Source organism: Rana temporaria, chromosome 3, assembly GCF_905171775.1.
Source record: "Rana temporaria chromosome 3, aRanTem1.1, whole genome shotgun sequence".
NCBI lineage: Eukaryota > Metazoa > Chordata > Amphibia > Anura > Ranidae > Rana > Rana temporaria.
The window spans coordinates 73,699,466-73,723,772 of record NC_053491.1 but is presented as its reverse complement, the minus strand read 5'-3'; the positions used below and the strand labels follow the sequence as shown (position 1 = coordinate 73,723,772).

At 36.5% G+C, this 24,307-nt stretch overlaps 1 protein-coding gene across 1 annotated transcript in view; it reads left to right on the top strand.

Moving 5' to 3' along the window:
* ALDH1A2 (aldehyde dehydrogenase 1 family member A2) overlaps window positions 1-21,010 on the top strand; it is a 55,475-nt gene extending 34,465 nt beyond the window's left edge. Inside the window, exons 6-13 of the mRNA XM_040342757.1 lie at window positions 2,732-2,860; window positions 2,979-3,092; window positions 11,339-11,441; window positions 12,148-12,332; window positions 13,497-13,661; window positions 14,308-14,465; window positions 16,832-16,906; window positions 19,463-21,010. Coding sequence (XP_040198691.1) covers window positions 2,732-2,860; window positions 2,979-3,092; window positions 11,339-11,441; window positions 12,148-12,332; window positions 13,497-13,661; window positions 14,308-14,465; window positions 16,832-16,906; window positions 19,463-19,535 — 1,002 coding nt within the window. The 3' untranslated portion in view covers window positions 19,536-21,010. The remainder of the gene's footprint in view (window positions 1-2,731; window positions 2,861-2,978; window positions 3,093-11,338; window positions 11,442-12,147; window positions 12,333-13,496; window positions 13,662-14,307; window positions 14,466-16,831; window positions 16,907-19,462) is intronic.
* The last annotated feature ends 3,297 nt before the right edge of the window (window positions 21,011-24,307 follow it).

The following is a 24,307-nucleotide window of genomic DNA, read 5'->3' as shown; positions in this document are numbered from 1 at the left end:
CCCTCCCTGTTACAGAAAAAAGTAATGAAGCCACCACATCTAAGGAATAGTGAGCTGCAATATATACCGTATATACTCGAGTATAAGCCAAGTTTTTCAGCACATTTTTTGGTGCTGAAAATGCCCCCTCGGCTTATACTCAAGTCACCTTTTTGCGCCTGATCTCCTGGACTTTAGGGACCCAGTACCGACTGGCCGTAGGTCCCCTGGACCTTTTTTGTTGTCCGAGGGGACCTACGGCCAGGGAGCACCGATTTTTCAAATTCGGGCACCACTTCCATAGACTCCCTAGTTAAACGTAATTTCTCTGGTAAATTTGGGGACCCGGTACCAGCCGGTCGTAGGTCCCCTGGACCCTTAACTTGGCACACATGTAGCCGCAGTTCTCCTCTACAAGTGTGCAAAGTTTGCTGTCTGGGGGACCTACGGCCGGGGAGCAACAATTTTTCAAAGCTGAGCACCCCTTCTATATACTCCCATGTTAAATGTAAGTCTAGTCATGGACACAGTGAGGCATTGGCACAGTGAGGCATGGACACAGTGAGGCACAGTGAGGCATGGACACAGTGAGGCATGGGCACAGTGAGGCAAGGACACAGTGAGGCATGCACATGGACACAGAGAGGCATGCAGATGGACACCCTAGGCTTATACTCGAGTCAATACGTTTTCCCATTTTTTTGTGGTAAAATTAGGTGCCTCGGCTTATATTCGGGTCGGCTTATACTCGAGTAGATACTGTAATATTTTTTTTCTTGGGTTTAGAAACAGAAACCACTTCAACATTTGGCCTACCATTGACATACAGTACTGAACTTGATCTTTTATTGCTATTTGTATCCCTATTGCATATTTTCCCTCACTGAGGTTTTATTTATTTAACAAAGCATTGTGATTTAAAGATGTGAAGGGAAACTATACCCTCTAAAGCATCTATAATTATTGGCAGGGCTTGAGTGTTTCTGTATCTGAACTGGTGTTTACAAAGCTTCCATTGTAAGTACAATACTGTAAATTAAAAGCTTCATTTAAGTCGATAAATACAATACAAGTAGTTTAAAATCTTGATGAACGTGTCTTTGAAACAAGGGTGGCATCTCCATCTTTTTCCATTAATGTTAAAAATAGTTATATCAACAACACATTTTCCACATTCTTTAATGTAGTCACACATTTTCCCTAAAGTCAGCAGTAGTATTTGGCAAAGAGCTTGGCCTTTGCCTAATGCTTACTTGGAGATCTGGCATCTAAAGTCTTTTAAATGGAAGCTGCCCGCATCATGACTTTTAGGCAATTTTTTTAATGGATTTTTTTCATACAGAAATTGTTTAATATCTGATTTATAAACATTTGTGTTACAAGTAAATTAGGTGTTTGGTGAAATGAAGCCATTAGTTTGTTTTCTAGTAATTCTTTGAAGAAGCAAACGTTTGCAAAAATCTAGGGGCAGTTAATACCAGTCAGGCAGCGAAGCCTTGTGTTAAGCTTAGCTTATTTTTAGTATTTATGCCACTTTCAATGCTGTAGTCTATTTTGAAGTATTCTGCGGGCCCAGTTCAGTTAAAATGTGTTGTAGTTTTTGACATAGTAGGTCCTTAGTGACTATTGGGAAAAACAACATTTTACTGTTGGCACCCGAACAAGTATAGAGCGGAGATCTTGTAATGCCAGTGATAATTGTCTGAAGCCCCGTACACACGACCGAGTTTCTCAGCAGAATTCAGCCAGAAACTCGATCGGAGCTGAATTCTGCCGAGAAACCCGGCCGTGTGTACACTTTCGGGCGAGGAAGCTGACGAGTTCCTCGTCGAGCCAAATAGAGAACATGTTCTCTATTTCCTCATTGTTCAATGAGGAAAGTTGGCTCGCCGAGATCCTCGGCGGCTTCATACAGAACTCGACGAGCAAAACGATGAGTTTTGACCGTCGAGTTCCTCGGACGTGTGTACGGGGCCTCAGAGGGGTTTCCTTTAACTTTGTATTGATTTCATCTACGTAAAATAAAGTTGGGTAAAGTTGATCAAGGGAATATCCGATTGCCTCTTGGGGGATCAGGAAGGAACTTTTTTCCCCTGCTAGAGCCAATTGGATCATGCTTTGCTGGGGTTGTTTTGCCTTCCTCTGGATTAACTGTGGGTATAGGATTGTGTATATGGGATTGTATGATTTTTGTTTTCCCTTTTATTGGGTGAACTAGATCAGTGTTTTTCAACTCCTGTTCTCAAGACCCACTAACAGGCCAGATTTTAAGTATTACCTTGGGGAGATGCAATCTCTGAGCAGCAAATTATATCACCTGTCATGTATTTCAGTTATCTTGCAAACCTGGTCTGTTAGTGGGTCCTGAGGACAGGAGTTGAGAACCACTGAACTACATATACTTGTGTCTTTTTTCAACCTGACTAACTATGTAACTATGTAACTATCTAATGTCCCATTGTGTCCTGTTGTGTCTGAGAAAACAAGTGAGGGTAAATCACCCCCCCAGAGGGCAACAAAAAAACTGCCATATGTTTTAATTATGCCCTATTCAATACAAATCCCAAGAATTTAATATCGAGACATAAGTTAGAAAAAAAATGTTTACAATTGCACATGATTGGGTATTCATAGTCAACATAATTTCACCTTATTCACTATTCATTTTTTATAGTGAACATTTACTCTGACAGGTTGACAGCCTCTATTCATTTAGCAAATAAAGGACATTGTTTTTAATGTTGTTTTTCAGTGGAACTTTCCTCTACTGATGTTTGCATGGAAGGTGGCACCAGCTCTCTGCTGTGGGAATACTGTTGTGATTAAACCGGCTGAACAAACACCACTCACTGCAATTTACATGGGAGCTCTCATCAAAGAGGTAAAGAAAAAATAAGCAGCAGTTACAATATTATACTTTTGTAAAACTAAGAGCTTCAAATTAAATGTATGAAGATAGTTTTGACACACCATTTTCCCCTTCAATTTTATTTTACTAGGCTGGGTTTCCACCAGGAGTTGTGAATATTTTGCCAGGATATGGGCCAACTGCAGGCGCAGCAATAACTTCTCACCCTGGCATAGATAAAATTGCATTCACTGGCTCTACAGAGGTATGTACATTTTCTGTACATGAAGGGCAATGTTTCTTCATGTCTCAACTATTTTCTAAATAGATGGTCTTCCATCCTACACTGAAGTGTGAACTTAATTTATTTTTTTAGAAACTAGAGTAAATTATCACATATGAGAACTCTTATATGGTTTTACGAGCTTAGACTAAAGCGTTGTAGATTTTGGCTGCATTAGAATTAAATATTTATACTGGTTCATTTTCAGTGCCAATCTTAGACCCCTACTTCCAATCATTCATCCATTAATTTTCCATTTATTCATAGTTATCTGAAAACACCATGGCATTCTACATTAATCTTATGGCTCATTTATAAAGGCATCAGATTCAGATGCACGTCAAATGCATTATGCTTTTAGGAGCCTCTGAACTGCTTTCACTTGGATTTGAGTTCCTTTGATTTGCCTTTTGGTTGGTGAACGATTTACCTGAAGCTACTTCTAAGTTTTACTGTGATGCATAGAGCTGCTTCAAGTTACTTTTTTTATTGACATTTACTTTTATATGGGACAAAAAAGCAATTTAAATGCAAACAAAGACACATGACCCCTTAAAGTGAACTTGAAGTAAAAAACAAAAGATTGCTATGTTGTAGGGAACATCAAGAAATACATTGAAAATGTAACTTAAGTGTGGAATTCCTTCTTAAAAAATAGATGTGCACTTTCTGGCATTTAAAGGCGCACAGGCGCTCCTGTGCCTACAACTGCATAATTTTTTTCTGCAGTGTGAGATCTAAGGAACTGTGCTTAGTCTGATTCTTAGTCTCACAAGATTTGGAGGGATTTATTATGTCATTTGGATGGATTTGATGATGTCACTACTGTGCTGTTTACTCTTTCCCTTGCTGGGAGCTTTCAAATTAGAAGGCAAAGCCTTTCCTCTACCAATATGGCCTCCTCCACACAGAGACATGGGGGATTAATTACTAAAGGCAAATAGGCAAAAAGGGAAGTTGCCGTTTTCAAGGGAATTTTTGTCCAGAGCTTTGTGAATGTGGTAAAATGTCACTTTGCAAAGAATACTCAATTATATGCAGAGGAAAAAAAAAACTAAAAAAATTTTTTGAAAATGATTGGATGATGGAAGTCAGCAGAGCTTTAGCTCATAGCTGATAAATAACCTCAACCATAGCCGATAAATAACTCCATTGATACGTGAGGGCAGATATAGTAAATTTGTTTGCATAATGACCACATCAGCAAAAAAAAACTATTTATATGTGGCTGAATAATAATACTCAGTTCTGTTGGGGAAAAGCTATTGTCATCATTTACTATTGGATGAAAGATTTTGTATGTAAACATAGCAATTAAGCATTTCATGTCTCTATGCCAAGCCAAAATACTTTGTTTTTTTGAAGCCACAAAGTACAATGTTTCCAACATTTCATGATTCTTTCTGACCAGTGTCCAAAAAAGTATTTCGTTTTGGTAAAGTGTTTAATTGTAAGGCAATTATTGGTGTCAAGACTACAGACCACAGTTCTTCCATAACAGAATATTTGGTTTCAGCTGAAACTAGTTAACAGGGTTTAAAGATCAAAAGCTGTCATAGTTTTTAAAGGGAAGCTTCTTAGCTAGTAATACAACAGGCTTTGTAATAGGAAGTGGCAAGCAACACTAATATGAGAGAAGGGGTCTCTTAAGATGCTAATCAAGAACAGATGGAAGTTTTAAATGCAAGGCTAACATAAACTGTTCCATATTTTAGATTTCCTGTGACAGCGGTCAACATTATCACATCTTAAATACACTCACTGTAATAACAATTTGTAAACGCAGGACTTTACTTTCAATTGATGAAAAAAAAAAAAAATTTGAGCAAAACTAAGCTGTCCCCCTTCTGTCTTATGACAGTTTTATTTTCTGCCCGAGTAACTGTCACATTAAAGTAATAACTTGTAAATTCCATAGCTGGCAAGTTCTTCGTGTACCCAGTTTTTAGAGCTGTAATTGCTATAGCTTGGCAAAGTAACAAAAAAAATTATTGAGCAAAAGGCACTTGAATTTAGCTTTAGCTACCTGAAAATAAAGTGCACCTGTGCCCAGACTATGGACATTAATCAGGGATCCTCAAACTATGGCACTCCAGCTGTTGTAGAACTACACATCCCATGAGGCATTGCAACACACTGACATTCACTGACATGACTAGGCATGATGGGAATTGTAGTTCCTGAACAACTGGAGGGCCGTAGTTTGAAGATCCATGATCTACATAATATTAACAAGCGGTAAAAAAAATGCAAAAAAAAAGCTTTACGAGCCACCAATGACTTCTCTAGCTACTTTTAATGTACAGTTGATCTTAACACAACAGAGATTTTAGAATCACGTTTCAGTCAGTTTCTAAGGATCCCCTCACACCAGCCGTGCCAATTCTAATCAGCAGGGAGCTAAATAGTATAGTTGTCACATTCATTTTTTCCTTCCAAGAGTTTGTTGAACCCATATTAGGTCTATGGGCAGGTGGATGTAAATGGACCTGTGTCCATTTACATCAAACTACCTTAGATCCCTCAGCTCCATCATGTTTATATCTGTAAAAAATGGTGTAGCCTTTTTTTTGGGGGGGGTTGGGGTATGAGATGACCCTCCCAAAACAGAATATGGCTCTAAACCTGTAGGTAACTAGGAGAACCAGAACCTTGAGGAGTGGGTTTGATAATAAAGTTGGCAGTGCCTCCATCCAGGACAAGGCCTCTGTGAACAGTGGGGCTTCCCTTCCTGTGAAATTAACAAGTGATCTAATTAAAGTAATTAGAAGCAGAGGAACTACTACAACCAGTATATAACACTATACATAAGCATATAGATGCATACCAGTATGGAAATAATACTAGCTTTATATAAGAAATTAATAATAATAGTACATACATACAAAGTATGTATGTATGTATGTATGTATGTGTGTATATTAGTACATACAAAGCAAATGGGTATTATCAGCAAAGACCCAACTGATGGAATTGTGGACATACACCCAGGTATATATAGCTATTAAAAAAGATACCCCCTAACGAATGTTGCAGCAAAGTTCAGTTGCAGGAGCCCTTGAGGGATGATCACAATGTGTTGTAGGTCTTGGTGTCAGAGACCTGAAGACAAGATCAGCAGTGATGGGGAGATCCTCCAACTACTGTCCAACCCACCTGGAATGCAGCTTCTTACTAGTAGAAACGGTGGTGTGGCACTGAAACTATTAGTCAGGCTATCTACGCTGCTTCTTAGTCCCTGGTAGCTTTTAATCTGCCATGCAAGCTGACCTCTAACTACCAAGTGGCAATCGCATGCCTAATCTGGCTCTAGCACATGCTAGTTATTGAACCCTTAACTAAAACTAACTAAATAATCTCAGAACAGAAATAACAGGGTAAACTAACAGGAGCTGCATATAAACTTTATTGCATCAAACAGGCTCACCTACTAATATACTGCACACATACAGTAGCACAGACCTATCTGTCTGGCACTGTGCATGTGAGATAATAACAATAGGACAGAGATACACCTCTCACAAGAATTAGGCTGCACACTCAAGAAGTTGTGGGCATCTGCAGTTAAACTATTTGAATATAGGAATACTTGCTTAATAGTCTCTGTTTCTGGTCTCAGTGAAATACAGCAGCAGAAGCAGCTCCTGTGTGCAAAAAGTCACGTGGCTATGTTCTGTCTCTACTTCCTGGAAACTTCCCTTTAGAAAAGTACAAGGTAACTTAAGCCTTTAGTAGACCGGTTAAGACTTCTGTGAATATACCTGGGCCACCAAATTGTTAGCAAAACTAGAGAACTGGGGTTGATTTACTAAAACGGGAGAGTGCAAAATCTGGTGCAGCTGTACATGGTAGCTAATCATCTTCTGACTTCAGCTTGTTCAATTAAGCTTTGACAAAAAAAAGAGGTTTCTATGCAGAGCTGCACCAGATTTCACTCTCCAGTTTTAGTAAATCAACACCACTGTCAGTAAGCATAGATACATACAGCTACCCAACAAACAGCTTTAAAAGTAAACTACCCACAAGAAGTATAATGCATGAAATGCTTATATTGAACTTAAACATTTCTATGCATTTCTGTATCAACTCCTTTTATCTTGTTGTAGAAATATTAAAACCATAGATCATAAGTTACTAATCTCTTACAATCCTTTGAAAACAAAGCATGGAGACTTCAAATTATCTTAAAGTATACCTGTGCAAAGAACATGCACATTAATGTATTTTACATATTCTGAACACCCTTACAGTAACAGCCCCAACAAACAAGCTCACATTCATCGCTGTATCTGTAAGCATTGTGAAAGAATTCATTTTTGAAATTCATAACAGAGGCAATATATTTCTCTATAAGAACAGATCTTGGCAGCCTGCAAGCCAGTAGGTGTTTTTAACCTGTTAGGCCCCTTTCACAAGGTGGTTTGATTAGAACTACCTGTCAGTTTTTCAGGCAGATCTGAATGGAAGCTCCATGTTAGTCTATGGGCAGACAAATGTAAAAAGACATGCATCTGTTTACATCTGATGCCTCCAAGTCTGTCCAGGTCTGAAAGAAAAATAGAAAAGGTCTGCATTGCTTTCCATTGTTGGGATCTGCTATCCTCTACTGTATTTGTAAGGGATAGTGCTTGTTAATTACCACAGAGTTAGCTGGTTATAGACAGACACTTCCTGTTCCTGCTAGTAATGTAAGAACTGTAATCATTGTAGGAATAACATGTAGAAAGATTAATGTCTTGCATATAGACTGGTCCTAAGATCCATGCAAATAAAATGATCTGAGAGCAAGTGCTGACCTGTTATGGGTAAGATTTGTTCATAGACTTGGGGGGGGGGGGGTCATTACAGATCAGGGTTCCCTGAGCAAAGAGCTGGTGACTGTCAGTCACTAGCTCTCTGCTCTGCCATCCCCCCACACTCACTGGAACACGGCTCGTTGAGAGGTTGAGTTGGGTGCCGATCGTGGCATGTGGGCTGATCCCAACCATATGGTCATGATCTTGCCTGAGCCTGGACCAGCTCTGTGACATCAGCTGAAAACAGGTCACAGGAGTGCAGAACGAACTGTTCTCCTGTGAACCACAGGAGAAGTACAGCCAAACAAGCTATAGCTGTACTTCTTCTTTAAGTATAGAATAATTAAAGTAGCCTTCGGGCTGGTATCTGTTGGTTCCTGAATATTGCTTCAAGATAGTATGTGCATACCTTTTTTTTTAAGAATTGTTTTTTTTTTTTTCTAGTAGAAGGCTGCATTTTAATCTTATTGTGCAATATGAGGAGGCTGCTCTTTGTATTTGGCAAACATCACAGCTAATGGGTACAAATTCAACTTTCTTCCTAAAATGGCTATATTGACAGGAGCCATTTTCAATAAATAATATTATAATTTGCTTTCGCAGCACAAAACAAAGGGAGTAATTGCTGATTTAGATACAAAAGTTTATGCAGACACTGTTAAACCTATTTTTACGTTCTGTTATGCTTGGCCATGTGTTTTCTTTATACAAACTATGATCTCATCATTACTCAACTAGATACAAGTGAAGCCATCAAAGTGCACTACAGGAGAATTGCAATAGTTTAATGCCAAACAAATGTTTGTAGCAAACAGCTGTATTACCACTGATTCTAATTTACTCAGCAGGATTTCCCTTTCATTTCTTAAGTGAGATTAATGTCATGTATAGTATATACAGAGCTTCTGACCTCTGGCTAAATAATGAGTTCTTAACTCTATTGTGCAATGTTTTGGGTAACTAATGAGCCAGAAGCAGGATACATTAAAAAATAGGCTTAACCTCCAGTAGAAGCATTCGGTGTACTTACTGGCCCTACAGTTGTAGTATTAAAGTAAAGGTGTTGTTATATCATCTGTTACTAAGTGTAGCTCTTGCAAAAATAAAAAATAAATAAAATAAAATTCCCATAGTTGATTAGCACACATGTGTGTCATTGTGGTGAATGCAGTTACTATTCTGCTATCTGATTATTAGTACCTATAAGGCTAACCAAAACCTAAGGAATCTTTTAAATCAGATATTGTTATACTTTGTCTTCTGTTAGTTTATGACATTTAGAAATATTGCTGTATACAAGGTAATTAGCAGCCTACATGCTTGAAACCAATTTTATAATTGCCATAAACCCACAGACCTAACCAACAATCAGGTAGCCAAACCCATCCAGTCCGTGCAAACAGGGTTGGTCATCTAGATTATGAAGGCATTATGGGCATGCTTATGACCACCAGAGCAGACATTGTATGTTAAAAGTATCTTAAGATAGCATTTACCAATCCCTATATCCATTCCATTTGGCATTCATTCCACAATGGAGTTGATTTACCAAAGGCAAATAGACTGTGCACTTTGCAAGTGCAGTTGCCCTCATTTTACCCAGAGCTTAGTGAATGTGGTGAAGTTCTGCTGATTTCCATCATCCAATCACGTGAGAGCAAAAATTCATTTTTTTTTGCTTTCTTTCACCTGTTTGGATATTCTCTACAAAGTGAAGCTTCACCACATTCACTAAGCCCTGGGGGCAAATGAGTGCAACTGCATTAGCAAAGCGCACAGTATATTTGCCTTTAGTAAATTAACCCCATTACGATGTTCATATTAGTATTGCATTTAAAAAAAATCTGTACATAAGTGGGGATATTGGCCTACTATGTTCATTTCTCAGTAATAAACACTTTACTGTCTATTGTGTGGGTGATTTTCCTAAGTTGCACTGAGCTCTGTTTTCTCTAAATGTAATACACTTCCATTAGTTTATTTCATGGTCCTAGAAATGACTTCTGTTATTAAAGTTCATATATTTCTACAAGCAGGGAGTATATGAAATAGATTTATGTGAAAGGAAGAAAATAAAATACACGATAATATAACCCTTTACTAAGTAATTTCATATTACGGTCCTAAAGAAAACCATGGTAAAAGAATCCAATTTCAGGTCAGAAATGAAACCATACCTGGTACAATTATTTACTAATCCTCATAGCTAGGACTGGAAATAAGGCTTTCACGTGTCCTGTTTGATTTCTTTCCTTAGTGTACGTTTACTTTTATAAAATATAGTTAAATGGAAGACATAAACCAGTAACTTGTAAAATCGACCCTACCACCATATACTGCAGACTGAAAACAGAACAATAACATATTTATGGTTAAATAGATAGAGGCTTTTAGGATATATAAAATTAAAGTAGAAAATTAAAAATGATGTTTATAGTGTTGTAAAGAAAATAATCACTGAAATAATGTGCCTTTACTTTGAAAATCTTTCAGCAAACTTTTGTGCCTTTTAATGTTGTTTTAGATCAGCTTTTCTTAACCTTTTACTAATCAGGGCGTCCTTGAAAAGTATTTTGAATCTCGAGGCACCCCAGCCTAAGACTTGGTTCACATGCAGGGGTATCAATAATTCATATTGGTACGGTTGGTACCCCCACGCATTCCCAAAAGTGGTTCGATTTTGGTGTGGTGTGATTGTAAAAAAATGGTCAGAGCATTTCTATGGGTATGACAGCCCATTGAAAGTAATGGTTTTCCTAGCACGTAGCACGCAGCTGCACGGATGTGTACTGAAAGCTCATTCACATGTGAGGTTTGTGGGGGGGGGGGACCACATGTCAGGCACTGCACTGTAGGGGGAGGTGGAGAGCACTCTGGAAGACACCTCCCCTTTGATTGTTTTCACTTTCCTGAATGAAGATATTCCTGCTGTGCCAATGTACAGTTTGGCAGAGGAGTGGGAGCTCTGTAAGATTCACATTCCTTTCTCTACCAGGATGCAGCAGCACCCAATAAAACCTTATAACCTCAGGCAGCGCCCCAAGGTGCTGCGGCACTACAGTTGAGAAAGGTAGTTTTAGATGACAGTTACAGTATAGGGCCCTTAACACAAGAAAGGTCTACAAGCAACATCAAATAGGAGTAAGCCAAAGGTCAAATACTACAATTCTGTCCCCTATTCCACAGTATTAAAATGGGTAATTATGCTAAAAGCCTGTGTTACTTTCCCATCCCCTTTCTCATACACCAGTTTATATATAGTGCTGGTGTAATGACTGCGGCTATGTCCATAAGTCTTTGTAACTTATCTGAATATCCTAGCTTCAAAGCGGTTTAAGTCTTTTATGTATTTACTTGAACGATAATAATGTTACATTCTGCACAATTTACTAGTACTGCTCTATCAGTATTAACCCACTCTTTTCATACTAGGTTGGCAAACAGATCCAAGAGGCAGCAGGAAGAAGCAATCTGAAAAGAGTGACTCTTGAACTAGGAGGAAAAAGTCCTAACATTATTTTTGCAGATGCAGATTGTAAGTATATATTGAAGTCTTTTTGGTTTGGTAGAGACTGGACCAATTTTTCGTGGGTTTAAACATCTGGGATAGAAAACATTTAGTAATATAATTGTATTCCTTTTCTGGAACTGACACAGAGAATACTGTAAGGTATATAACCTTCGTTCCTCCTGCATGCTGATCCTTCCTTAAACATATTTCTAAAGTTATATTGCCTATTTTTTTACTTTATTAATGCACAGGGATCAACATATTTAAAACATGTTTTTTACAGTTAGATAAGACTAATGTAGTATCCAGTCATCTCTGGTACTTATGATCAATGATCAGAGATGCTTAGATCACACATTTTCTCCATTCTTATGTTGGTAGAAGATCAACTTAACCTCTTAAAGCTGAAATCAATGCTTATAGAAAAATAATCACTGAATATGGTTCCATTTTTTTTTCAAAATGTTAAATGTATTTTTTAACTAGTGTAGGGACATGAATTTGTCTTAATATCAGTGACTTGGCATCCTGATGTCTGAGACAGGGATGGCATGCAAAAGAAGCCAATTAGGCTTGGCTGCATTCACTTGTGCTGACCAGAGGGATGATCTCATCACTTTGCTTCTGCTCCTTCATGCCCTGCTTGTGGGCTGGTGGGTCTATTTTTATTTCACAATGCATATCTTAATACATATTTATGATCACTCTGGTATTTATATATCTCTTGCAGTGGACTATGCTGTGGAACAAGCACACCAAGGTGTCTTCTTCAACCAAGGACAGTGTTGTACTGCAGGCTCCAGAACATTTGTTGAGGACTCAATCTATGATGAATTTGTTCGGAAAAGTGTTGAACGTGCAAAGAGGAGAATAGTTGGGAGTCCTTTTGATCCAACTACAGAACAAGGCCCACAGGTATTAGGAAAGGAACAGCACAGCAGTTTACTACATCTGTTAATATAAGACTGATTGTTTCTTCAAATGGAGCGGAACGGTTCAGGTCGGTACAGTTTGGAATGCTTAGAATTGTCCGGTCTATTCTGGTGAGCATTTCCACTGCAAGTTCGACCGTCGGGGGCCATACAGGGTTTAGAAAAATGCTTAGCGTGTTCACCAATCAGTGGAATGTATTGTAGCTCCACCCTAACCGAACCGTTCCATTTTCTATGGCCCCACATCTGAAGCAGGACCCAGTTTTATGGCACACTTTCATAATGGAAACACCCAAAATAGCGTACCGTACCGAACCGTAACAAACCGATCCGCTCAGTGGAAACGAGGCATTAGTGAACCAAAGGATATAATCATGGGGGTTTTCCAAGAAGTGTTCATTGAATATTTACAGTAGAGTGCTGTATACTTTGAAATCAGTCATTAATAAAGATATGGATTTATCAACTATGTGCCATTTAAGATTCAATATAAAATTAGCTGATTCACACAAAGTGGATACTGGTAAATACAACCAGATCCACAAGGCATGCCCACTCTCTAAAGAAACCAACCCGGTAAACCAATTGTTAATTACTCCTTTAGCTTTTTTAATTGTTACAATATTTACCAGTTGGTTTGGATACCAGCCTAGTGTGCACAAGCAGGTCTTCTGCTAAGGTGATACCAGCCTATATGTCCTTCAGCACTGGGTGAGCAAATATGCCTTCTTTCCCCAAAACAATAGTTTTCAGTCCCCTTTGTTAAGGGTCTAGAGAAGATATAAGAATCGGTGCTACTTTTTTCCGTTAGTTCACATGAATTCCAATACCACATCATCAGAACAGGTAAAAGCAGAGTTAGAATAGTTACTGGAAAACACTACCCTTACATTCATACACATTCTTCTGAGGTGCAAATGAGACCTATTCATCTTAAGGCTGGCATTTTTAGAGCTATTATTATTATAGCAGACTGTAGACTCATGGCCCTCTTGTAATGACAAGTCAGGTATACTTGGCTTCTATCTGTCAAGTAAACTTATTTAAAGTGCGTTAGTAAAACCTTATCCAACATTTGTATTTTTTTAATCTCTCCAGCCTTATTCTTATGAATAATTATATTTATTGCTTTTCTTTTTTTCTTTAGACTGATAAGAAGCAGTACAATAAAATTTTGGAACTGATTCAGAGTGGCATTACCGAAGGTGCCAAACTGGAATGTGGTGGCAAACCATTGGGAAGGAAAGGACTCTTCATAGAGCCAACTGTCTTTTCCAATGTGACAGACGACATGAGAGTTGCTAAAGAGGAGGTAAAGTGTGCCACCAGGACAAGTCACAAGAATAAAAATACAAATATCACTTGGTTCCCACCAAAACTAGTACATGTTTGTTTATACATGTTTACCAATCAAAAAATTAGCAAGTTCACCTTTAGAATCCTCGTATGTCCCTCCATACTTTCTGCAGTAGGAACATTAATAGTACATTAAACTACTATAACTATAACCACATACTGAAATGAAATATATAAAAAATACTCTCAAAAAAATGTATATAGAGTACCAAGTCCGCTTCCACCTCCTCTTCCCTCCCCTTCCCAAAGAACCCTACCATCCCACACAAAACGCCAGAGGAATTAAATATTGAAAAACATCACATACCCTACCACCATAAAAAGGAGCAGTGATTCTTTGCCCCCCTTGTTTTTTGTATTGTTTCTCTGGCAGAGAGGCATTGTTTGGTGGTGGGGTACGTGTATTTTTTTTTTAATTTTCATTTTTCTTGGGTTTTGTGTTTTGTATTTTTAATTAGTGTTCTGGATTTTTATGCATCTCTTTGGGCTCTCTTTAACCATATGTTTCCAGAAATGCTAGTTGAGTTAGTAGTTTTGTTCATGTGAAATATACATTGTAAAAGAAAAGACACAGATTTTAAACAAAAACATATTCCTTTTAGATATTTGGGCCTGTCCAACAAATACTGAGGTTTAAAACAATGGAGGAAGCTATTGAAAGAGCCAACAATTCCGACTTTGGGCTAGTTGCAGCTGTATTTACCAATGATATCAACAAGGCCCTTACAGTCTCTTCTGCAATGCAGGCTGGAACAGTGTGGTAAGAAAACCTTCAGATTTTATTTTTCAAAGTTTATAAATTTTTGTTCTTATACTGTTTTGATTTTTTATTGTGCATTATCATACCATTATCATACCAGTTAATTGTTCAAACAATATACAGTATATCTACCGATGTAAAATCTACATATATTTTTAAATTAATGCAAACTCTTAAATTTGAAAAACAAGACCTTTTATTTTATGATCTTAAATTTAAGATCCTGCAATATTGGTCTTTTTCAAAATGCAATAAAGGCTGTTTTGGAATTTTGTGCCTTTGAATTTTTTTATACAGATCAATATGGCCCTTTCTGAGTCCATGAAAACACTTTATTAGCCATGAAGCCTAATTAAATCACATATGACGTCAGGTTTAGGTATTTGCTACAGTGCTATTTATACTGTGTATAGCCCAAGGAACTATTTAAACAACAACTATAATCTGAATTTTATGGTAAAAGTACAAATTAAACTGTTGCAAAGATATTTGAGAAGAACCTCGAACTGAAAATTGGAGCTCCCAGTGTCTTTAAACTGTAAGGAACCCCCCCCCCCCCTATCACTAATAAGTAAAGAGCAAAATTAATCAATTAAAGGGTATTTAAATGCTAACAATTAATTTCTGTTATTTAGTCTATTTTGGTCTGTCAAATATACCATTGAAATCTCTTTGTTACATCTGGTAAAAAAGTACCTGTTAATTTTGCTAGAAATGTTGTAAGATGTATCTTCCTGAGCTCTGTCTGTACTACTTTCCTGTTACATTGTTCATTACAGTTATATTGTTCCCCAGTTATCACTGAGGAATACAACTTTCGTACCGTTTATGTTATGCAGAAAGGGAGATGGGGTGGTTTTTGAGTCCTGCCTTAAAGTGGCAAGATTGCTTCTCCATAGATACAGTTCATTGAATGAATGTTGTCACCCTAGAACAGAATGCGTGTTACTGGCAGGAGCACCAGGTTTAAAAAAAGAAAACAGAAAACCAATGCAGCCACCAATTCTAAAGACTGGTTAGCTGTAATATATCAAATCATTGCCCTTGTGTTTGCTATGCTTTAAATATGCTTCTTTTATGCATATATTTTTAATCTGTTGTCAATTCATGTATACGATGTAGGTGATTGCTTAAATATTTTATTAATATATATATATATATATATATATATATATATATATATATATATATATATATATATATATATATATATATATATAAATATAATTATATATATATATATAAATAATATATATATATATATTATAATTAATAAAATATTTAAGCAAGCACCTACATCCTATATATATATATATATATATATATATATATATATATATATATATATATATATATATATATATATATATAGATATAGATATAGATATATAGATGTCTATCTATATATCTATATATTGGATATAGATATTTATATATTATACAATAATATAGTGGTGTATTATTTGTGCATGTGATGTATAGAAAACAGTAATTTAGTAGCATTCCCACCCTTAAGAATTTATGGATACAACCAGCACAAATAAAAAGGCTGATTCACTAAAGGAAAATAGAATATTGATTCTGAATAATCAATAATGGGCTGAAAAATAAAAAATAAAGGATTTTGCCTTGCTCATGTTTGGATTACGACACATTCAATTTATTCACTAAGCTAACTAAATAAATTGAAGCTAAAGATCCAGTGAGTTGTGAGAAGTAGAAATAATATGAAAAAAAATCACAAAATGAATTTGAAGTTTGATTTAATTAGCTAATAATCATGACCATGTCTTGTGATATTTCTTATAGTTATTTATCCATTGCTATACACATTATGCTCCAACATAGAATCTCTGGGACTCTCTGAGTCTCTGAGTTGGGGTTTCAGTTTGCAAATGTTGTGCACCTAAAAACAATTTTTAACACAAATTGTTAGTGTATTTTTATTTGCTGGCTACAGTAAGTGTACTGGAAAAAAAATGTTTAATCCTATTTGAGTTATCCTCCAGGCATGGCAAGCACGTACAGTCCTGTATCTGTAAAATGTAACACTTTACAAAATTCTTTCAAACATGCTGGCTAAATGTCACCTTAAATTTGGTTGCAATACACAAAGCTTCTCTGATGTTTATAAAAGAATCTCCATGTGTATTATACCACTGGTCCACCGATGTTTATTGTAGTAACTAAATTTCCTGTCCTGCTAATGTGTATTGAGTTAACTAGACATTGTAGCTGTACAAGGATGAATGTTTAGGGATGAGTGCTAAACAACATATCTAGAGTATGCGGATCTGTTAGCCTCTAACAATGTGAACATGTTATCATTTTCATGTGAATTAAATGTGTATATTTTCCTAATGCAGGATAAATTGTTACAATGCTCTAAATGCTCAAAGCCCATTTGGAGGATACAAAATGTCTGGAAATGGAAGAGAAATGTAAGTGCACCTTAAAAAGTTATAACGTTTTATATATGAATAACTGTACTTTGCCATTTTAGCAAGAAATTGTTTTTGCATGTATTCTGGAGCTAATTTCAACCTTTTATATGTCAAGCTTGACATTACCACTGTAACATATGTAAGTTATTTAGAAAAATAAATGTAAAGAGCTTCTCTCGCAAAGGTTGCAGTGAAAGAATTAATTCCCCAAATCATTTGCCACATTTACTCTGGGACAAACAAGCTAGATTTATTTACTGAGTCTATACCCAAGAACTGCAATAATGTAAATGTGTCTGGGAATCAAACCTTCAATCTCAACTTAATCACACAATTTATTCCAGCCTAAACTCAGTCACCTCAAGGCATATGCTTTTAACTTTACTAGCGAGAAAACACGCTTTTGTGTATTTTCTGATTATGTTTTTTTGTTTTATTAGAGACATGTTTTCTCTGACTTCAGGGCTACTCTTCTTTGACCTGTCAGCACCCTGTCTGATAAAAATAGCCATGAAGGCCACTGAGTTGTTCTCACTGGACAGAGGAATGGCAGTTGGGCAGTTGGGCAGTGCTTAGCCCAGGAGTTTGGGAAGTTATGATATGTTTATACCATCTACACCCAAATTTTCAATATAAGGTCTCAATATCACACACTGGGGTTGATTTACTAAAACTGGAACAGCTGTGCATGGTAGCCAATCAGCTTGTTTGGTTAAACTTTAACAAAAAAAAAAAGCTGGAAGCTGATTGGTTTCTATGCAGAGCTGCACCAGATTTTGTACTCTCCAATCAACCTCATTGTATGCCAACTATCCCCTGGTAGTCAATTATTAAATGACTATATTTCTACTATCAACCAAAATATTAAATAAGGTATTCTCTTGTAATTGAAGTCATTTTAGACCAATAATAACAGAAGGGAACCTACTGCCAAAAATTGGGCACAGTAGACCCACAGTAATTTTTTTGCTTTATATTTACATTAAGACATGGTTGAGAAGAAAAGTAACCGCTCAGATGAACCAAGGAACTTTTACTCAATGGATCCAAACCGTGGGTGCCGGAAATGCAATTAATGCAAAATTGAAGAGAAGAAGCTGGGACAGCCGCACTCCAAAAACGTTCCTTTTTATACCAGTTTTAATAAAAGGGAACGTTTTTGGAGTGCGGCTGTCCCAGCTTCTTCTCTTCAATTTTGCATTAAGACATGGTTGTTTGAACTTTTATCAAGCTCCTTACCTGTCTCAATATTAACACAAGCACCTTTTTTAAATGACAGTCGGAAGGAAATCACATTGGTGCTTTTGCATCATGGGATTTCCTGAATCTGGCAATGCTCTGCGCATTCAGATGCGTGGAGTGCTTTTGCACCATGCAATTTCCTGCACCCATACATGCATTGTGCTTTGAGATGTGTGGGGGTGCCATGAGGAATGAATGGCAGTACAGCTCGGTTTGACTGCAGATGGTTGCGGGTGCGGGATCAGGTGCAATTTTCACGCAACCGGCAAGCACACACACAAGTGTGAACCTAGCATTAGTGACGCAGAGAGTTGTGGGTCAGGAGTAAGTAAAGCTAGAAAAAAGTGCATTGCATCTTTACACATTATTAACAATGAATGTCCCCATCATAGCAAAAAAGTTGAGCATACAGTTACTCAGTAACCATTTGCTGGTCTTTACTTTTCTAATGTAAGAAAACAGTAAATCTGTAAATTGACTGGTTGCTACTGACAAATCCAAGATGTTGTCTATGCAGCAAAAATGTTTCCTCTATTTTGGGAGCTGGGTAAATAACCAGATCTGTGCTGTAATAATAATAATATAATCATTTACCAATCACTCAGGATGTGCAGTCTGACCCATAATGAGCAGACCCCATGGCCACTTCATTATGGTACTACTGAACTTTGTAGCCAATTGTGCAAGGAAGACAATACTCAAGAGGCAGGCTGATCCACCAAACTACAATTTCTGTACATGTGCAATTAGGCCTGCAGTTATATATGGGAAAGTCGTGGCATCTGTACAGTACAGGTCAGACTGTTGGATTATACTGCTGGGGATCTTGCCAGGGATTTAAATTTGGAGGACAGACCCCTCAATACAAAGACTGTCCCTGGCAAACAAGGGCAGATGGTAACCATAGGATAGATAAAAATTCACGATGAAAGTTAACATGCTTTAGAAAATCAGGTTCAGTGTGGCCGAATCCTAAATGTAGTATTCCCTCTGGTTTAGTATTATAACTGTTTAATAAGATATATGTTATTTTCAGAGATACTGTGTTTTAGGGTCATTGGGAACCACTTCCTTTAGAGCCATATTGTTTGGCAGGTGTGTTATTGTTTGGATTAACATATTTTGTTATAACTGCACCATCATAGTGGAAACATTCTGGCATGTACTGATTTTAAGCCATTGTAAAGCAATTCAAATGTCTCCGTCTTTAATAAAACAATTTATATTGAGCTATCTTTTTGGATTGTTTTACTTAGACATTTAACTGAATCTTAAATCCATAATTTCTTATTTTGTTTTTCTCTATTTCAGGGGGGAATATGGATTGCGGGAATACACAGAATCAAAGACAGTGACCATAAAGATCCCACAGAAGAATTCCTAAAAAGTTTATGAAAGCCAGCATACTATGATAAAGATGACCATTGCTCGCTAAAATGAACTAAAATTTTGGTATTCTGTAACACTACACTGATGCTAACTGGACTGAAGGTTAAGATGTAGGGACAAGCTATTTTTATAGAATGTCTGACAGCTTCTGTTAAGTTTATTCAGACCACTTCTCAGAAACAGTATGTAATATACAATGACCTCTTTATGCTGTTTCTGTATCTACCAGTTAAAATCTGGACAATATGTATTAGCCAGCCTTAGGTCTTCTATATACTTATTCTAATATATAAGGGAGCCAAATTACTTCCATCTACAATAGATGAACTTTGTACTGAGGTTGTTAGATTGGTAATGCAAAGAAAAAAATAAGTTTTTTTTTTTGTGTGACTGTTTGTAGATAGGTCTTTTAGCTCTTTGACATGTCTAATATGTTTGATATTTTCACTGCTAGCATGTTGATCATTGGTCATTTTGCAGTCTTCCAGATTTTGCCACTTTTGGCCAAGTTTACTCTTATGTGTATACAAATATAATAACGGCGGGATTCAAAGCCAGATAACTTACCCTATTTATAAAATCCCTGAACTTTCCTGTGATCTAGCCAATGTTTTTTAAACTGGATTTTAATTGTAAGATTCTTATTACAAATTATGGTCTTAAAATGAAAGAGGGGGTGGGAGGGCAGGGGTTTTCTCTAGTAGTTCCTGTTCTTGATTACTCTGAAGGCTCTATGTTCAGCCTTAACATTCTAAATGATATATTAAAGCTTCCATTACTGGCTTTATTGCTCAATAAAATGGACACTAGATAAATCAAGCAGATGTTTCATTTTTTGGACATTTTAAATGTTTACTTGAAAAATGGCTAATAAAATCTGGAAGAGTTCTGCTTTTAAGAGGATCCATTATAGAGCACTGTAGGAGACCTTAAAACTAAAAAAAATCATTGAGATTTAAAGTTACTGTACGCCTACACATAAAGGCTTTTTCTTTTGACTTTGTTTTATAAGTTTATATTTTGGGATTTTAGCTTTGTATATATTTTCCTTTTAATTGTAATGAGGGCAGAGTTAAGTGTCTTCCTGTTCCTAATCTCTCTGCTACAACTTTCAATATGTAATGCATGTGTGTGTATATAAATATATATGTATTTTATTCTATGTCTTTGCTTTACATAACTATATATTCAGCCTTCCTCTAATCTTAGATGCATGCAATGTAGGTGCCATGCAACAAAAATGTTATTCTCTCTCTTAAAACAAAATCCAGATATGAGGATTGGTAAAATACAGCCCCATCTTAACCAGTAATACTCATAGTATATTGGATTTGAGTATAAGGTGTTTATGGTGGTCCACAGTTTTTAAATGTACCTGATGTCTACCAAGGTGTGATAGCCATGAAATATGATAAATCAATTGCATGTTTCAAACTCTAAAATGCTCATGGGGATATAGGTCACTTACAATGACATACTCAAAGAATGTCAGCTTAAGCCCTAACAACAAGAAAATATGAATTCACCATGATAGGTTAGTGTAGCTATATGATGGTGATAGTATGATCTAGTCAGGTAGTCTTATGGTACACAAATAATTAATAGTTAGGAATCATAAAAACAATCATATATGGGCTTTACAGATGACAGACAATTGTATTTCTTCATTTTTAACCAAACCTCTTGTTAACTGGAAATTGGTAACTGTTTTATGAATTCACTTGCCTACAATGCCCAGAGATATTGATATTTATAAAGGGTAGTTTTGCAGATGTTTTAATGTATAGGGCTGGGGAAAAACTAACTTATATGCAAGCCACAATGAGACTTTGACCGTTTTATAATAAATAATGAATGCCACAAAATATTGCAAAATCAACCTGCATGTTTTTGCTTGATCATAACTCATGTATGTACAGCTGTTAAAATGTAAAGGATATTAATATTTTCTATTTTTTTTTCATTAAAAGTTCAGTTAACTGATTGGTCTCTGTGTGTGGTTTCTTACAATGCTCACGTATTTACTGAAAGTGTATTCAAGTCCGAAGTCAATGTTACTTCAGAAGGTGCTCCCCCCAGCTTTCCAATGCTCACCATGTGGTGAGAAGACTGCAGGGAGAAGCAATTGAAAGTCAATAGGCTGGCGTAGTCTGCCAAAGCCTAAATATTGCATACATTTGTGTCATCATGAAGCAAAGGTAAACACATACATGTATACTGTACCATTTAGGTCAGTACCCCTTAGATCAAGCAGTGAGGAAATCCCAATAGGAGATGATAATGTGTGAGGAACCCCTTTTAACGAGTAAAAGAGAAAGCCCTAAAGCGGTGTTCTCCATTTCAGTAGGCAGCCATATGTGAATGTCTTCCAGATGGTAATACAGCTTTTTTTATCAGCAACAGTCTAAAAGAATACAAAATTATTATTTCATGTTATAGCATAGATTATTTCAACTGCAAATCTGTTATGAATCCTGGAAAACATGCATTTGACTCCCAATGACTGGAACTGAGAACCACTATTCTAACCATTCCTGAGCCTGGTTACTTAGTGAGAGCCAAGGGTAATACCGACTTGATACTAACTCTGATAGAATGCCTAAAGCCATTGGCATTTAAGAAATAGACTGGTACATTCTGAGAAAAGTTCTTGTGGTTTTTGGGTGTGGTAGAAATAGTCTAGTGACAAGAAATGTTCCATTTGTTAGACTTTCAGAATCTTTGCTAAAAAGTTGAGGAAAATCTCAGTGACCATATTGCAGGAGAACTTAGATACACTGTAAAAAAGATCAATGGAAAAAAAACTTTTTAGTCACCAGGACTATGGTTTGCAGACACTAAATATTTTAGATTGTTGCAAACCCATATTCATTATTCAAGCTAAGTCAAAATTCTAGGTGGATCTTTAATCATAAGTATGTTTCTTTAAACAAGAATTATGGTGGTTTTAAAACTGGGCAGTGGCTTTCCCATCCTGACTGGATGTCATATGATGTCCAGTATGGATGCACCGATCGGGCTGCAGCGTTGTGATCTGTCACTGTCCACAAGACACAGCCGATGACCGATCCGAGTTCCGGAAACGCAGCAGGTCACATGACAGTTGTACATAAGGGATTGCTTCCTTTTCAAGCCATCCAATGTGTACAAATGTGTTGCTAGCTGTGATTGGTCAATTTGATCACATTGCACAGACAGGGACAGTCACAGCCCGTATGTACCATGTGATTAGCATTGACCAATAACAGCTATTTACAACAAAAAAAGACTGAATGAATCAGTTTCATTCAGTAAAATTACAAACATAATGTGCAACAAAAGAGAAAAAAAACCTGATCACTTCCCAAGAGCAGTACAATGTTACTATGGTAACATTATATTGCTCTAGTCACAGTGCTTTAAAAAAAGAAAAAAGAAAAAAAATGTAATAATAATAAAAAAATATATATATTTTCTTTTTTCGTATCTGTCACCAGTCTGTGTCCCTAATAACACACATCAGCCAAATCCGTTATATGATGATGCTGCACTGGTAAGAGTATGTAAAAACTGTATATATACATACATATTGTAAAATTCATTTTTTTTTTCTTAATTTTTCAAAATATTTTGACAAAAAATTACAACTTCAAAAAATCCACCATGCTTTTTACTAAATACTTTGAACTGTCTACTTTCCAAAAAAGGGTCATTCGGGGGGTTTTTCTACTGTCCTGGCATTTTAGGGCCTCAAGAAATGAGATCAGTACATCAGGATTGATTGATTTTCAGATATATGCCATAGTTTGTGGACTCTATAACTTTCCTATATACTAAATAATATACACTGATTTGGGTTATTTACACCAAATAAATGTAGCAGAATACATTTTGGGCTAAATTTATGAAGAAAGACTATTTATTTGGAAAATGTTATAACAGAAACAAAGAAAACACGTTTTTTTCTTCCTAAAAATGCAGTCTTTTTATATTTATTTAGCAAAAAATAAAAAACCCAATGGGGATTAACCCCCCTGGCCGTGTCCCCGAGTCTGACTCGGGGTGAGATTTTTTGGCTACGATCGGTAACCCCGAGTCAGACTCGGGCTCGCCTTGCTGAATCCACAGGCTTGGTTTACTTACCTTGTCCCTGGATCCAGCGATGCCACCGCGCTGTGTGAGCGAGCGGGACCTCGCTCGATTCACACAGTGTCCTCCTGTGCCGCCGATCTCCTGTGACGTTACGACGCACGAGAGCAGAGAACGGCGCCGAATTCAAAAAGGTAAACAAAAACAATACATACAGTATACTGTAATCTTATAGATTACAGTACTGTATGTAAAAAAATACACACCCCCTTGTCTCTAGTGGTCTGCCCAGTGTCCTACATGTACTTTTATATAATAAAAACTGTAGATTGCCTGCAAACTGTAGATTGTCCATAGCAACCAAAAGTGTCCCTTTATGTCAAAAATGGTTTTAGAGCAGCTAGAAAACAGCGTTAATAAATTATAATCACTTGCAGAATTGTGCGATAGCGATTTGTTGGGAAATTCGTCACAAAAAAAAGTAATGACAGCAACAATTCTGCAACTGAGCAAATTTCAGTGATTTTGAGTTGATTACATTATTGAATAATTTTTATTATAATTATATCATTATTTATTATAATTATTTATAATTATTTATTATATTATAATTTATAATTTTGTTTTTAAAAAAATTTCATACCCAGGATGCCTACTAGAGTCTTGTTTGGTCAGATTTAAGTGAGTTATTCCTAAGAA